This window comes from Panthera onca, chromosome D1, assembly GCF_046562875.1.
Source record: "Panthera onca isolate mPanOnc1 chromosome D1, mPanOnc1 haplotype 2, whole genome shotgun sequence".
In the NCBI taxonomy this organism is placed as follows: domain Eukaryota; kingdom Metazoa; phylum Chordata; class Mammalia; order Carnivora; family Felidae; genus Panthera; species Panthera onca.
The window spans coordinates 61,761,978-61,778,884 of NC_138348.1; the positions used below are offsets into that span (position 1 = coordinate 61,761,978).

At 46.0% G+C, this 16,907-nt stretch overlaps 1 protein-coding gene across 4 annotated transcripts in view; it reads right to left on the minus strand.

The window, feature by feature from the left end:
• TENM4 (teneurin transmembrane protein 4) overlaps positions 1-16,907 on the minus strand; it is a 2,903,849-nt gene that overhangs the window by 111,513 nt on the left and 2,775,429 nt on the right. For all 4 annotated transcript variants that reach the window (XM_078433056.2, XM_078433057.2, XM_078433058.2 and 1 more), the window contains 2 exons: positions 13,202-13,387; positions 5,552-5,578 (listed from right to left, as the gene is read on the minus strand). In XM_078433056.2, coding sequence (XP_078289182.1) covers positions 5,552-5,578; positions 13,202-13,387 — 213 coding nt within the window. The remainder of the gene's footprint in view (positions 1-5,551; positions 5,579-13,201; positions 13,388-16,907) is intronic.

Sequence of the window (16,907 nt, forward strand, 5' to 3'; positions counted from 1 at the left end):
TCAGTCCCATTTAAATGTTTATCCATCCAGCTGGGATTGCCTTTCAACTGAGCCTCATTTGTATTCGAAATCAGTCTTGGAGGAAGGAAGTAGAGTCCAATTGTTAAGAATGGTAGTGGACCGCTTTCTCTTGCTCCAAGATGTAGCCTCCTGTGAGATGCAAAGAACACCCCTTGTGCGAGAGCACGAACCTGGAAGCCCTATCAGTCTGGGTCCGTCACTCGGTGGCTTTTAGGACCCAAGCACCTTGTTTAATTTCTTTGAGCCTCAGCCTACTTATAAAATGGGGCTGTTCATGGGATTAAATAAGATAGTGTATGCATGAAGCACGGAGTCTGACATACAGCTTGAACACAGTATCTGAGTCTTACACTGACCTTTTTCACCTTCTATTTTGAGTAAAGGGCACACGGTATCATAAGTTGTACCCATAATCGTACACAGGGCTCATAGAAAGGCAACACAGAAACCTGAGGCACTTGTCTAGATCAGAGTCAGACAACTTTTTCCGTAAAGGTTCAGATAAGAAATATTTTAGGCTCGGGAGCCACATGGTCTCTGTTGCAATTAATCAAACCTGCTATTGTAGCTGGAAAGCAGCCAGATATAACTTATAAATGAACGGCTGTGTTCTGATAGAACGTTACTGGCGAAAACAGGTGATGGGCCAGATTTGGCCTGTGTGCCGTAGTTTGCCAACGCCTGGTTTAGAGGCTTCAGGATGGTAATACGATGACAGTTGCCGTCTGCTCAGGGTCTACCATGGCTAACCGCTCTGCTAGACACTTCACACATACTATTTTAAAATAACTTTTTGTTTTTTCGGATCCTGGCTTTCTAAGGCAGTTACGATGTCACACCATTTGATCCTAAATTTTAAATTAAAACCATTTGCTGTAACATGGTGTGGACTTTGGGACTGGGCAGCCTTCAGTACAAATCCCCATACTACCTTTTTACTTACTACCCATGTGATGACTGGCAAATTATTTAACTCTCTAGGCCTCAGTATTCTCATCTGTAAAATGGAGGTAAGGCCTAATTCAAAGAGTTGGTGAGAAGGCTAATGAGATAGATAATGTATGTCAATTATTTGGCACAGTTATGGGTAACATAAGCAGGCATTCAATAAATGAGAGCTGCAATTATTATTATTATTGAATTGATTAGCTTTAACATTGTAATAACTTCACTAAGAAATTCACAAACCAGAAATAATCCTTTGCCAGTCCCCACTGTCTCAGTTTTGGGTCAAGAGCTATGGTCCTCATAAATACGAATCTTGCCAAAGACAGTTGAGACAAGGCCAGCAATGTGGTCATGGGAGTCAACATGCATCTCCCTGGGAGGCAGTGAGATGGGTTCAAGGCCACGAGTCCCAGCCTGGCAGGCCCACCACTTCATGCTTTCCTGGTGCTCTGTCCTCCCTGGAAGCCAGCGTCCCAAGTATACGTAAAGTATTCATTTTGCAATTAATGCTTATTCCCTCCATTGGACTATAACCACCATAAGGCAACTTTGGACCTATTCCCTTGCCTTGCACGTAGCACATACTTGATGGGTATTTGTTGAAATGAATCAATGAGGAAGACAGGAGACCTAGGTTCTGGTACCTGCTGCCTAACTTGTGGGATCTTTGGAAAGTTACTCTTCCTCTGTTGGCTTCAATTTTCTTATCTATAAAATGAAGGTTCAGATGAGATGACGTGTTAGGTCCTTCTGGTGCAGCTGACCCAATAGAGAGGGTCAAAGCAACTTCAATTTTGATGATATTGTTCTCAATTTAAACAAACTTTTCTCAGCACCCACTGGATGCCAGGCAGGTGTGTGTTAATTCTGGGGCATAGAGAGATTCAATGTATCATCCTCTGCCCTCAATTATGTTATATTCTATTTACCTATACCTTACTTTGTTCCAGGAAGGATTTAAAATGGGTCTCGTAATCTCAAACGATACTTCTCAAAGTGAATTTTGTACAATGCTAGTACTATGAGGTCCTCAAAAACAAGCTTCTGTGGTCAAATTTGGAAACTATTTTATCCTAGTTCCTATTCTATAAAGTCACACGGAATATTAACATATTAAAGGCTCTGAGAAGTCTTACAATAAAGAAACTTGCTTATTTTTCAGAACATTCTCCAGTTTGACCTCAGAACATTTCCCCCCATAACCACTTATAATAACGTGAACCATTCCATTCCAAAACCCCTCTTTGGGAACCCCTGCTCTAGTGAGCTCCTCTTCGCACACGATGCTTAGCGCACAAGTTCGGCGCTGCTTGGAGACTGCCTTGGAGGGGCAGGTGTTCTCGGGGAGGGTCAGCTCTACACGTGAAATCACAGGAATGCTTTAAATACAGTTAGTTTCTTCAAATGCACCAAGTTCTACCCTCAGGGTCTGCACTGTCCTATCAGTCTCAGGGTTTCAGAGGGACTTTGAGTACCTGGGGGTTAAATGAGGTTTGCTCTCAGTCAGCAGTTTGCTTCTGGAGTAATCACACCCCCATTAGCCAGCATGAGGAAGCCTCCTCCGGGGTGACATGCTGACTTTCTTAAAGCAATATGCCTCCTTACCCACCACTAACGCTCATTAATTCCACCAGCTCTGAAACTCATCAATAATTCAGGGAACCCAACTGACATTAACAATCCCCTCTGGAAGGACTCACATCAGGCATTTGCTAGAGCCAAAATAATGTAATTTTAAGGTTTAGAGAAGGGCTAAGCTTTTCAAAAGAAAAGATGCCCTTTAAATGACAAGGGACCACTTTATCTTCAGCCCTTCTGCTGAAGCCCATGAAGAAGTCCCCCTTGAAGCTAGCATCAGGTATGACAAGAAGACTTTCAGAATCCTTGAAGGTGGTTTTTAGTTATGCAGCAAAGGGGCTATGTAATATCCCTATCATGTATTAAAACGTCCCGTTTCTTTCTGGTTCTCTTTCTGGTCCTCTTGTCCTTTTTCATCCCCACAGTCACTTCACTTCCCTAGATAAGGTCATCATCATCTCCCACCTGGATGATGGCAATAGTCTCCTAATCGGTCTGTTCTGTTTGCCCCCAAAGATTCCCCCTCAATTCTTTTTCCTCAATATGGCCAGATGGATCCTTCCAAATCACAAGTGTCATCACGTCATTATCCTGCTTTTAAAAACCTATAGTGGCTTTCTCCTATGCTTCTGCTGAAGTTCACAATGTTGGTCTACAAGGTGCTGCCTAGATTGGGGGGTCTCATTGATAAGTGGCCCCCAGAATTCACCTGTTATAACCCTCATCACACGTCAATGGAATTATTTATTTTATTAGTGTCTTCCCTGCCAGACTGCTGGCAATACAAGAGTAGGAAGCATTTCTGTTGTATGATATCCACATTTCCTGGCACTTAGGAGGATTCAACATATTCGTTAAGTGCATGTTGTGTTTTTAGTCTCTACCAACCCAACTGGAAAACAAAGAGCAAAAGCCAGCTTATCTTTGAACTGTATGGTACTCTAACAAGTCCTGAGTTTGTGCTGTACGGGCCTCTAAATTCTTTTTTGTTTTTTCAGGATTGGCACCCAATGTACCAGAAAGTCAGCAGGATGGTGGCCTGGCTCAAACCTAGATTTTGGTAGAGAACATCTGTCCTTTAAAGCAAGTTATGATTTATTGGCTTAATCCAAATAAAGGTCTGATGATATTTTCTGAACTGAAGATCAGAACAGGTAGTTTGAGAGACGATATACATCATTTCCTGGTGAGGCTGCCAGTTTGGAAGACATGGTTTGGAGGAAGAATCCTGGAAACTATGGGACATTCTTGGTGAAAGGTGACAGAAGATAGAATGCTGGAAATATGGATCAGGTCAGGAAATTCAAAGTCCTGGCTCTGCCACTTACTAGAAATGTGACCCAGAGTGGGCCTCTCAACTTCCCCAACTTCAATGTCCTTATCCAATAAAATGAGAGTAGTTACCTCTGCTCCCTTACAAAAACCCAAAGGGCTTGCTTAAGACTAGATGGGTATGAAAAAAAATTCACATAGTAGGAAAAGTTCTACCAAATAGATGGTTAACATTATGAAATTTAATCTATGCTGAGGACTCCTCTGATAATGATTATGCGTGAAATAAATTCCTGTTTTAAAGAAGCTCACAGATACGACTCTCTTTTGCCGGAATGATTGTATTCTCCGTTGAAGACCAGCACATAAAATGCAAGGGACTTTGCTTCTCAACACCAGGCATGCATCTCATGGGCTCCAGTAACACCTTGGCTGTATTTGGCAAAGATGTTCCAGTTGGAAAGTATTCAGTCATTTATGTTTCCCCCAAACCCTTTCCATAAGTTTTTAAATAGCAGTTTCTATCTCTTATTATAAGCCAATTTAGCTGTTTTCTTTACAACTTCAAAAATTAGTCTGGCTAATGAAGTCCTCCAAACTAAGGGTGAGAATAACAATATAATGATAAAATAGCATAGCTAACATTTACTGAGCATCATCCCTGCCCGTGTGCTAAGCACTTTACATTCATTATTTTGCTCAGTCCCCATGCCCACCCTAGGGGGGTAGTTCCTGTTATCAAGTTTATCTTAGAAGGACTCTCAAGTGAAGGGAGGTTAAGTAACTTGCCCAAGGTCACCCAGTTCGTGAACTGCTGGACTTGGCGTTCAGGCTCAGGCAGTCTGACGGTGAAGTATTTGTCATTAACCACTGAGCACGTATTCTGTGCCAGGTGATGTGTCACGACTTCGGGACAAGAAGACGAACATGGTGTGGTATTTCTCCTCAGGGGGCTCGGAGCCTTTTTTAGGTACACACGTACCTAATCTTTCTCAGACACATTCTTAGAGTAATAAGGCCTATTTGGAAAATTAGGCACTACCTAATTAATTAAGATGTTTAAAATGGAATGACTTTGCCTGTAGGGAACACTCCTCAAAGATAAGACTTACCAAACTTGGGGCTTCTCTGAAGAGGGAAAAAAAAAACCCCAAACAAACAGACCATCCACTCCCTGAGGTCAGGGGTCTGTTTCCCCAATTCTCCAGAGCCTATCACAGTATCTAACACGTAGCACTAGCACCAGTGGGTGCTTCGCATGCAGCTGTTGAATGAGTGAACACGACAACAGCAATGTCATGTAGTTGTTAAGATTCCTTAGCTTGCTCTGGGGCCCCTTCTTTTCTCAGGCCACCCACCCTGGCCCTCAGCATCTTAATTCTGATGGACCAGGGTCTGTGTAAGGGATGGGTAGGGTGACGTAAGATGGGGCAGAAAGAGTGAGTGGCGTATGTGTGTATGGGGAGGGAAGGAGGACAGCACAATGGTGATGTCACAAAGAGACTGAGCGCTTTAAGGGGAAGGATGACACTCCAGGTATATCAACCACCGTGTGACCAAAAACCCACCCTCTGGGTAGTGGATGCTGTGACAAGGCTGGGGATGTGGCAGCATCTCGACACCATGCTTTATGGGGTGTATATACATTTCTTATATACACATTTCTTCTTTTATGCTCATACACAAACACACACACGAAGACAATAGGAAAATAGAGGAAGGAAGACCATACCTTTAACTACCCTATCCAGATAGTGCGCTTGGGAAATAAAAGACAGGACATTTAAGGTAGGATCAAGTAAGTGCAATACTGCCTGCCACATAACCATGCCGGGTGCTAAGGAGACACAAGGGATGCACCCCACGTTTGGGACAGACCCGCCATGGTGGTGAAAATAAAACCAAAGATGAGATGACATGAGAGAGGAGGAGGGAGAGCAAGCACATTCTCCAGAAAGGGCCAAAAGGAACTTCCATACAGTCTACGATCCAGGAGTTTGGAATTGTGATCATATATAAGAAGACATAGGGACAGGGAAAACAGGAGAAAAAGGAGGATGGAGAGCTGCAAAAGTGGCCATGCTCCTGCTCTGTCAGGTTTGTTCCACTTTATGGAAAACTAGAACTTGTCCTCTGTCCACCCGCAGCAGCACCCAACCTCCCTTTGAGGGAAGCAGCTGCATGAGACCAAGGGCCCCCTGTCTGGGCAGAGGGGCTCCCAGGGAGCTGGAACTTAGAGCTATGCAAAACTGGAATCATCTTTGATACGGGCTGGGGAAGTGGGTTGAGTCTTTGGTCAAATATACCACTAGATTATCTGTTTGCCATTCTGGAATTTTCCACGGACACATGTGCCCGCATAGAGTTGAATGCAGAATGCTTGGTGTCCCAAGTAAGATGCATTTCTCCTTTGTGCCTCTTACACAGAATGTAAGGTGCAGGTCGATGGATGCCACCGTGAAAGAAAGAAAAAGAAAAGAAAACCTGACCACTTCTCAGTGCTCATTACCTCAAAAGATAGAATGATGTTGGCTTTGTTTTCCAATGGAGGGGTTGCATCCAAGCATTGGCTTACTTGGCCATCTAAGGTTTTGCGTATCTTGTGAGGATGGGTGTCAAACATTGCTCTGAAAGAAACCTCGCAGTACGTGTATGTGCCCCCTTCGTTCCCAGCGTAAATCAGTAGTATCATTTCATCTTCCCCACCTGGGCTGCAGTCATAGCCCTTAGGGGAGCTTCCTTTCCACCCCTCTCGTGACAGCTCCCCTACGTGCACCCCCACAATGGCCAGACCAATGGCCCTCTCCTGAAGGGCCTGATGCTCTCTGTCAGGCTGGCCTCCACCCTCAGCTTGATTTCACACACGAATCTAAAGCACAGAAGTAGGACTGGACTGCATGGTGGGGCCTTATCTGGAAGCCCTGGGGTTCTATAAACTGTTGGAACATTCTTACTCCCCTCATGAAAAAACATAAATTTTATTTTTTCAGTCCTCTGGCAAGGAGAGACACCGTTGCTGTTCATCAATATATATTTGCCTCAAAAGACTGGTGGATGAGAGGCTACGTTTTGACTTTAGGTATCCATACGGTCTCTGTTTCAAGATGAAATATGCTTCCGGAAGGCCGCATAGCCAAGTGGAAAATTGGGAAGAGGAGGTTTTAACTGGGCCTGCATGCTTCCCCTTCATGCTTACAGATGCCACGGAGTCCGTGAGATCACAAGATACAAGAAAGGAAAGTGGAGGAGAATGGCTTATTAAGGCAAGAGTGAATAAATAAAGCTGTGAAAGGCTGAGCAATGAAAAGTAGGGCCAGCCCACAGGTAGCGCGGCCCGGGAAGCATCTCTGGTGAAGGTGAAGGCTTTCTTGATTCTCGGTTCAATCTGTCACGCTTGTTTTAGTCAAGCTCATTCATCCAGATTTTCAAAGCGATCTAAAATTTCTCAGATGTCACCTCCCACAATATGTCACCACATACGGCATCTGCGGGACCTCCTGGCTCAGGTGGTGTGCTTAGCTTTCAGATGCGGAGTTTCACAGAGCGTCATGAGCACAGACTGCTGTCATAACTGAACCCAGCTCTAGAAGCACTGGAGTTTCTCTCGCAGGGTTGGAAGGGAGACACCATCAGCGGGATCCAGGTGGCCACACCATCATGCAGCATCCTCTTTGAGGGAGTTCTCTCACAAGAAAAACCTTGCTCATCTCCAAACTTAAGGGTGATACCCTGGCTGTGGTGACGAGTACAGATTACCTCTACTCTGTCGGCTTAATCTTCCCAAGCCTAAGGGCTGACTTCAGAGAACTCTCTTCTAATGCCATTTCTTTCATCATCATCATCATCATCATCATCATCATCATTATTATTGCCATTTCACTTTTAGGAAAAATTTAGTAATAATGATCTCTTTTAAAAGTCAGTATGTTTCTAATATCTTTAAAAAATGCTTACTAATTTCCCAGGACACAGAGTGGGGGGGAAGGAGGGAAGGAGCAGGAACAACAGGCAGTGGAAATGACTGAGGCAGACTCAGGTTGCAATCGATGTTGTGGGTTTCAGAAGACAAAAGTGGGCATTTGCTACTTCAAATTCCAGCTCCACAAGCCACTCTGTCCTTTCGTACCCAGTGATCTTGAGCCACACCGTGCGTCCAAAAGCTGATAATGGCCAGTCAGTACCAAATCCCAAAGTTTTCTGGGAACACAATAGAGCTTCCTTGTCTCTGGCTATTAAAAATGGAAAGGATAGCTGGGATCTCTGAAGTCCAATGCCATTTATTTATAAAAGCGATATGCAGGAGTCCATACTGCTGTTCACGCTTCTATTGTTTGAACATCTTGGTACGTTTGCCCTGGAACGTAGTCACTGAAGAATCCATCATGATTTTCAAACAGTAACTTTCAGAAAAGAAGGTACAAAGTCCATGAGTTTGCATTGCGCGTGGTGGATTCAGGACTTCACAAAATTCCTTCATCTTTCTCTTCAGGAGAAATGTTTCTTATGCTCTGTCTCTATTCCTGCCACTGTGCAAGAAACCAGAGATAGTGGTGGCATAATGCGATTCATGATACAGACTCTGAGCCTTTGGCATGAGTCTGTGAGGGCACTTCTATGGCCTCCAACATGCAAACCTCTTTCCTTGACTCGGTTGTCCCAACGTAAGTTTCCAAAAGTTTCTCTTAGGGTAATCCCAAGAAGCCTCAGGGGCCCCCTGTCAAAGGCTGTGGAGAACATGGCATGAGGCTTTTCATTCTTCTTCTCCGGGAGCCTCTGCTGACTCTAACAGTTGTACTGCTGATACGCATCAGGCCAGATTAAACAAGGGTCATTATAGCAGGTGATGGTTAGGGTGGTTATGATCATGTGACCTTCTTTAGATGTTTGACAAACCACTGAAGAGATGTTCTTGTTAGGATCTTGGATACATTAATCCCCTTCTCTCTTTGGATGAAGGGCCAATGAGTAAGTGGCCAGTGGCACCAACCCGAGAGGGATGCACAAAGCCCATTAAACCTCCTTCCAGTTTCCTACCTCTCCCACCTGCGGGCTAAAATCCCCCCGAACCATTGACTAACCAAGCTCTTGCTCTGATAACTTGGGGTAGAGGCCTGTCCATTTTCTCTTGTCCTTGCCAGCATCTGTCCTCTCAGGTCACGGGTGCTGTTGTGAGAGAGTGCTTTCAACGACAAGCACAGGGTTGTCATACAATCACTGACACTTTGTGGGTCTCTTATAAGCTCTCAGTTAAGGAATGTCTGATTACAAACAAGAAACCTGAGAGCTATCAGCCAACAGTGGACAAAGAACTCCAGAAGATTTTGTGGCCTTTCTTTATAATTTCTCTTCATCGTGAAGTCTGGCTTTGCTCACTGGAATAATTGCATCATCCGAGTATTATTTTGATCTTTACTCCCAGAGGAGGATTTGTTTAAGAATCCAGATTTATATGATTGGACAGCAATCCTGAAGCCTAGTAAATAATTCTGTGTATCTGGCATCTTGAACAATCACAGCTTTGGGGTCAAGGTTGGAATTTTATAAATGTAATCAGAAGCTAGCATTTCCCACATGTGTTTTGAGACTTTAAAGACAAGGGGGCACTGAAGTGAATAAAACAACTATCATAAAAGTGACCAAAAATGTTAGTACTGGTTTCAAAGAAATAGGAAAAAATTAGACACCTTCTCAAATTTAACTATGACTTTTAGCTTTCTCTACAGAATTGGGAGGTCAAGGCCCGGACTTGACACCCATGAAATTCCTGGAAGAGACATCACAAAATAGGCTTTTTATGGCTCTGGGTTGACCACGTACTTGAGAAATAGGGCCGCATCAATTCATCTTACCTTAACTTCTGGATTAGGAAAACTGGGTTTCATCTATGCAAGTGGGGGCGTTATTGACGAGTGAGAGTGAAAAAGAAAAATCTCTTCTTACTTGGGGGATATATTTAGGATTGGGGTAACTCAGTTTTGGGATGCTGGGTGTGCAGGTCTGTGGGAAGTAGAGGGGGAGGCTGTAATGCCATTCCTCCAGAGGCCTTCTCGGGCACCCCCATTCTGTGATCCACAGAGGGAGAAAATGAAGCCCCCAGTGGCCATGTGGTCTGCCCATGGGACTTTCGCCGAGACAGACAGTTCCTAAGAGAAGGAATTAGGATTCGATGTGAAATAGTCTTGCTTGTTGACAAAAACATGGTCATTAAAGAGGATGCCATTGTCCATTTCCCTTTTGTTCTGAAAACCAAGCTCTTTTGAGAAAAATTAAGTAGTTCCATAAAAGAAAAGATGGACCAAAGCCTCCGCACAGAGATAAATTCCTACTATAATAATCTGCCCCAGGAAATGTCACTGGGGTGAAGAGATCCTTCTTACTTGACCATAAGGAGCCCAGACTTGTCTTACTGTTTAATGCCAGCTGGCAGGTAATCAAATCATTCTTTCCTGTTTACGGAGGGCAGTGGTGTGTAAATAAACAGTCCCTCTGCTCTTGCTTCTACTGTATGGAGGTCTCTGAATCAGTGTTGTGGATCCCAGCTTTTTCTCTGGGATGGGACATCACTAAGCTCCAGCACACGAGCTAGCTGTGCTATAGTGACCTACTGTATAGTAATGAAATCTGATAACAAGAGAACATTTAACATTTTGGATCTCTAACTCTTCACATCAACAGTTTTTGTCCTTTCTTTAATGATCCTGAAACGGAGCGAAGTTCCCTGGAAACAGAAGGAAGCGCTTCTTGTCACCATCAATGATCAGAAAGGGGTCTTTCCTCATTTCTATTCCAAAAGGAAAACGAAGGCACCGCTGCTGTTTCCCTCATTTGCATCTCCTACCCTCCTTCCCTTACACTGGACAAGGCTACTGAAGTGTTCCTTCAGCGCTAGGGTGTTGGGTTTTCCCTGGGATGCAGCTGGCCACAGACAGAGACCCACAGAGAGCAAAGCTGCCATGCAGGGAGATTAGACAGAGACACACGAAATGCTCACCACAAAATGAAAGGTAACAGAATTCTGAGCCAACGTCCTTTCATCTGAGCCACTATGACTTAGTCCATTACTTCTTCAATGTCCTGTGACATTTTTCTGGTATTTAGGACTGTCGGCCTCCCTCTTGAATCATGCGCATTTACCTGGAAGCATTTCTTATCTGGAGGAGAAAAAGCATCTGCAATCCCAGAGAGGAGCTGGCTCTTAAAGAGTGACAAAGGGTACTTGGGTGTGCAGGGGAGGAGAGGGCAGGTGGGAGTGGGGTGGGATGGTTTGACTTTCTGGCATCAAAACAAATGGGAAATTCTTCAAGCCAGGCTGATATACATCTATAAGACACTAGACACAGCACAGTCTGCCCACCAGCCCTGTCATGAATCATCTGTGATTGAGCTGAGGGAGAACTTCCTGAAATCCCTCATCATTGTTTGACTAAGATGAGATGCTCTTATCTTATGAAAGTCTGACATCCATAAACTTGTTGGAACTTGGTATGGTGAGTTGAGGACACCGTAAGCAAGTGATAGAAAACAGAATGTGTTCTCTCTGGGCTCTGATTTTGGTTTTAAGAGGGACGGGCCCCCTTCTGGGCTGGCAGACTGAAAGAGCAACCTGTCCCCAGTCATGGTGAAAGTGAGGGTGTAGGGAAAGTGGGGTTTAAGGAAGAGGGCCCCGTGGGTGACTAGGGCCACTTCTCATCAAGGGACATCCAGGACCATTGTAAGGTAGGATGAAATTGATATGAGGAAGCCACTCAGAAGTGTGCAGTCTCTGCTAGGGACAAAGCACTGTGCACTGTGGCACCCTCTGCTAGGGACAAAGCAGGAAGGGCTGCCGTCGGCTCCAGGATGGCTCTGTTAAGAGTACGGGGTAGGCAAACCAGGTTTGCAACTCATAAGGAGAAGGCACAGCCTCTGGGAAGGGGGTGAGCCAGATGCCTCCGTAGCAAATTTGGGCTTTGCCTCGAAGACTGCACAGCAAGCAGCTGGTGAGGAGCCTGGGCACCAAGGCTCAGAAAACCAAGCCTCAAGTTCCAGTTCTACTTCTTAAAAGCTAAGTGACCTTAAGCCTCAGGTCCCTGAAAAGGAAGAAATAATATGTGTGTCTTCACAGGGTGACCGTTGGGAGCAGGAGTATGAAATAATGCAGTTAGAGCCCTCAGCACATGCTTGGCACATTGTAAATAATCAAAAATTAGAAGCCATTCTTATTAATAAGTGCAAGGAATCCCACAGCCATTTATAAACAGAGTGATGCTGTGGGGGTGGGGAATGATGAATACAGACTAATTTCAGATTACAGAACAAAAGGAATGGAGCCCAAGAAAAATGAGAGCAGTGGCTCCATTTGCTCCAAATTTCTTTGTCCCCCAAAAGATCTGGGGCTTGTCTCCCAGGTTCTGTAAGACCCAAGAGGTGACTTTCAGAGTCAGAGAGACACCCGGAATCCTGCCTTCCAAAGCCATGTGCTCACCATCTGATCACAGACCCTCCTTTTGAAAAAAATGGAAGGGGAAGAAGTTAAAACACACACACAAACCAGTTGATTCAATAAAGAGCTTTTGGTGAGTGCTCTTTCCAGGATAACAAACCAAGCAAAACGTCTGGCTGTGTTTAAAATCAACAAAAGCAGCAGGAAAGGCAGGAAGAAGGGAGGGGAGTGATGAGCTTGTGCCGAGAGCTGCCAACGGTGCTGCTTCAGCAGGAGCCATGGGAGGAGCCCCAGGAGAGGACCGAGGAGACCAGTGCAGACTGGATGGAAGCAAGGACAAGGGAGGGAGGGACGGAGCCAGGCCCAATGGGAGGCAGAAGTGGTGCCGGGGGCCCGTGGGAAGCTTTCCCCAGGATTCCAGGCCTCTCTCAGAGCTCTGGCCTAGGTGGCCAGGGGGTGTGGGGGCCTCAGAGCTAAGCCCAAGCGCTCCCAACCAGATCATGAATTTGATAATAATGGCCACACTTACTGAGCACTGTACCATGGGCCAGCCTGTGCTTTGCTCTTTATATGCAGTATGATCCCCATTTTATAGGTGAGCAAACTGAGGCTCAAAGAGGCACTGGGACAGCCCACAGCTAGCTGCTAAGTGGTAGTAGTCATGTGTCTTATTCCTGACCCCCAGCTTCTTAATACAGAGCCCTACCGCGTCCGGCCCAGGAAGGGTAAATAGCGAGGCACGTGAACCAGCTAACAGACATCTGGGAAATGCAGACTGGGAGGGAAAAGGTTAAAGATGGCCAGTTGTGAGCTTAAGTCCAACTGATGTTGGGAAAGGCCAACCATAATGTCGCCAGATGAAAGGACGTTTTGCCCAGCTCCCACATGCGGACAGAGGCAGCGTGCCACCCGCAGCAGGTCCCGCAGCAGGTCCCGGGCCTGGGCCTGGGCCCGCCATACCGATGGTGCAGTGTTCGCCGTTCCAGCCGGGGCTGCACTCGCACTTGCCGTCGCGGCACGTCCCGTGCTCCGCACAGCGCGGGTGGCAGGCCCGCTGGTCGCAGGCCGCCCCCATCCAGCCTTCCTCGCAGCGGCAGGTGCCCCCCACGCAGACTCCGTGGCCGCCACAGTCGGCAGCACAGATCTCTGTGGGGAGGAGGAGGGTGGAGGGGGGGAGGAGGGCGGAGGGGGGAGGAGGGGGGAGGGGGGAGGAGGGAGGAGGGGAAGGGGGAGGAGGGGGGAGGGGGGTGCAGGGGAAGGGGGGAGAGTGGAAGGGGAGGGAGGGGAGAAAAACAAAACACGTTTTGAGCCGGTCATTTTTGGGAAAAAGGGTCACACTTGGCTACTCACCTCGTCTCCTGTGAGGCTCGGGAGTCGAATCTCCCTGAACAGTGATCCTCAGATGAGAACAATTCTCCGGGCAAAAGCCTGTCCTGACCTGTTTCCCTACCAAAATAGGGCGGATTGGAGGGCTCTGCTCTGTTTGCTTTCCCCTATTGCCAGCCTGTCCCTACTCTTGTGCTTGCCACCTCCAACGGGGACGGGCCTTCCAAACAGATGTGAGGAAAAGTCAAATTTAATTAAAAACTGGTTATGTGTGAAAACAAAGTGAGGACGAGTCCCCCATCGCCAAGTGAAGTGCTCGTGGATCTGGCTTGGGCACGTGCAGGGGGCCTGGGGTCTGCATTTCATTCTGGCCTTGACTGCGATCGAGGTGGGGTGAAAGGGAGGCCAGTGCCCCGCACCCCGGCGTGTTTTCTAGGGGGTGGCTCTGTGCTTCTGCCACCTGTGCTCCATGCTCCACACACTGCCCCGTCACTCCCACTCCAAGCACAACCTCAGTGGCCCTTCTGATCCAAAGCAAAGAGTTGGGGGACCATCTCACAGCCAGAGAGGGGTTGCCCAGCCCTTCGCAAAAGGCCTGTGAGTCGGCACGAAACACACACGGCCCGATTCACAAGCCGCTTCGGCTGGGGGCCAGTGGCAGCCTCACAGTTACACAGGCAGAGGTTGTGAAGTCTCGGAAACGGGTTTTAGGAAACTGGTTGAGCAGCTGTGGCCACTGATGCTCTCTGCCAGCACTGTGACGGAGACCCTGCCTGAAGTCTGGGCCTCGAGGCCCCACGGTCTTCAAATGAAAATCCCAACGCTTTTATTCTTTTTCCAACTAAATTAACTGGCACTGTGTCATGCTGCATTTGCCCACGACAGTTTGGAATCTTCCAAGCTGTATTCTGGTTTAGAAGCTACTAAGAGTCTAGCTATTTTTGAAAAAGGAGCTAAATCAAAATTAGATCACAGAGGCTTAGACCTTTCATATCAACCTACAATGCAATGGCTACAATGTTTAAGAACTAAATACAAGGGGCACATGGGTGGCTTAATCAGTTAAGCGTGTCAACTTCGGCTCAGGTCACGATTGTGTGGTCTGTGAGTTTCAGCCTCACGTCGGGCTCTGTGCTGACAGCTCGGAGCCTGGAGCCTGCTTCAGATTCTGTGTCTCCCTCTCTCACTCTCTCTCTGCCCCTCCCCTGCTTGCGTTCTGTCTCTCTCTGCCTCTCAAAAAGTAAATAAGCATTATATATATATATATATATATATATATATATATATATATATATATATGTAAACATATATAAATAAATAAATATATACACACACACGTATATGTGTGTGTATGTATATATATATATGTAAACATATATACATATATAAATAAATAAATAAGACTTAGAATCAGATGGGATTCCAAATATATGTTCTGCCAGTTACGTGACCTCAGGCTACCTATTCCATTGCTGAATTTCGCTTTCTTCTTCTGTAAAATGGGGGTGGTGACAGCATCCCTTCGGAGGGTGCCTGATATACAGTATGTATCAATAAATTCACACCGATCATTCATTCTTCAGATAGTACTGCATGCATGCCTACTATGCGCTGAAGACTGTGGCTGTGTCAGGAATACGGAGAAAAACTAGACATAATCTCCATCCTCTGGGAGATCACAATCCAGACAAAGCACAAACTGATGTTGGAATCCCAAGGGTATCCAAATAATCTACAGCTGTTACTGCTGCACCTTCTTGCTTATACACAGTAAATAAAAAACCATGAATTTTAGGATCAGATAGAGTTGGGGTCCACTCTTGTTTTGTCACTTATTGGCTGGGTGATCTGCAGGTTGCAGGTTATGAAATTCATTGAGCCTCGCTTTCTATGTCTGTGAAACAGGCATAAAAACATTCCCATTTCACCATCTCACAGGGGTGGTGTTAGATCAAATGAGGTAATGTGTGGGAGAGCCATTTTTGGCTTAATAACTAACACTTATATCAGGTTTTAGAGTTTACAAAGCACTCTTCATATGCAATTTCTCATTTAACCTCGACAACAATGCTGTCAGAACACCCAGCTACTATCTTTCTTAGAGGTGAGGCTACTGAGACCCAGACAGTATGAGCGAATTCTATAAGGTCATGCGGCTCCCCTGGTGCTCCTTCCTTGTTTTGACAATTCTCAGGGCAATATGCAAGACAGACATTTTAAGATTAAGGAAACTGATCAGCAAAGAGGCAGGCTCTCCTCTGCAGGAACCTCCTGGTTCTTCCAGCGGGTCTGTCTCCTTTCCTGGCCCTGTTGCTTATCTTTTGTTACATCCAAGTCAGCCCCTGGATATATGTGAAATGAAATGAGATCCCCTCCGCAGAATTTCCCAGACACTCAGTCTCACTTCTGTCATCTGGAGACTGCTGGGCTGCCCATCCAAACGCAGCATTTCCTCGCCAGTTTACGCCAGACACGCTCTCCTGGCATGAAGCTGAGGTTGCCTGGTGGTTGGGCCCCTCTCCATCAGCCTTTTACAAGCTGGGTTGTGGGCTCTTACACGTCTTAATGCAAGGGGCCTGAACAGGGTGACCTTGATGTTTATGGGATGCTAACTGATGGGAACACAGCCTGTCAGTGTTCAGGTTCCCCTCTGCAGATGGCCTCTCTGCCTGCGTGGGAGACTCATTGACTCCTGACGGGAGCAGAAACCAGAGATGCTGCTTTATCATTTGGTCTCAAGTTGTAGGTCCTGTTGTGATTTTTCTTATGTTTCTCTCTCTCTCTCTCTCTTTTTTTTGTCCTTGATATAAAAGGAACTGCTTTCGTTTTCCTTCTTGATTTTTGCTTTGACATGAAAACAGATACAACTTCCCAGAGTGGTTGCTGGAAATCAAATAGGATGGCACTGAAGAATGTGCTTTGACAGCTCATCTATCCTTTATGTGATGTAAGTGGGATTCTGTGAAATGTGGGTCATGGCTCCTTTCCAATCCCAGTTTCCTTGCTTGTAAGCCAGGGATGACACTAACCACTGGACACGGGTGGTGTAGGAATTGCTCTCACTTGTCTCCTCTCTCGTGTGCCCACTACATGCCAATCCTACAGCAATGGGATCTGATGGTAACCGTGCCAGGCATGGTTCTTTCCTGACCTCAAGGAGTTGACATTCTAGCATGGCAGGCAGACATAACTGATATCAGTTACACAAGTTCACATGTACAGAAGTAAATCTTCTAGCATAGCGTCTGGCATGTAGTCAGGGTATAATAAATTATGCTCACACATACTTTTGTGAGAAAGAAAATGATGTGTAGTAGCATATGCACTGGACTGACGTCAG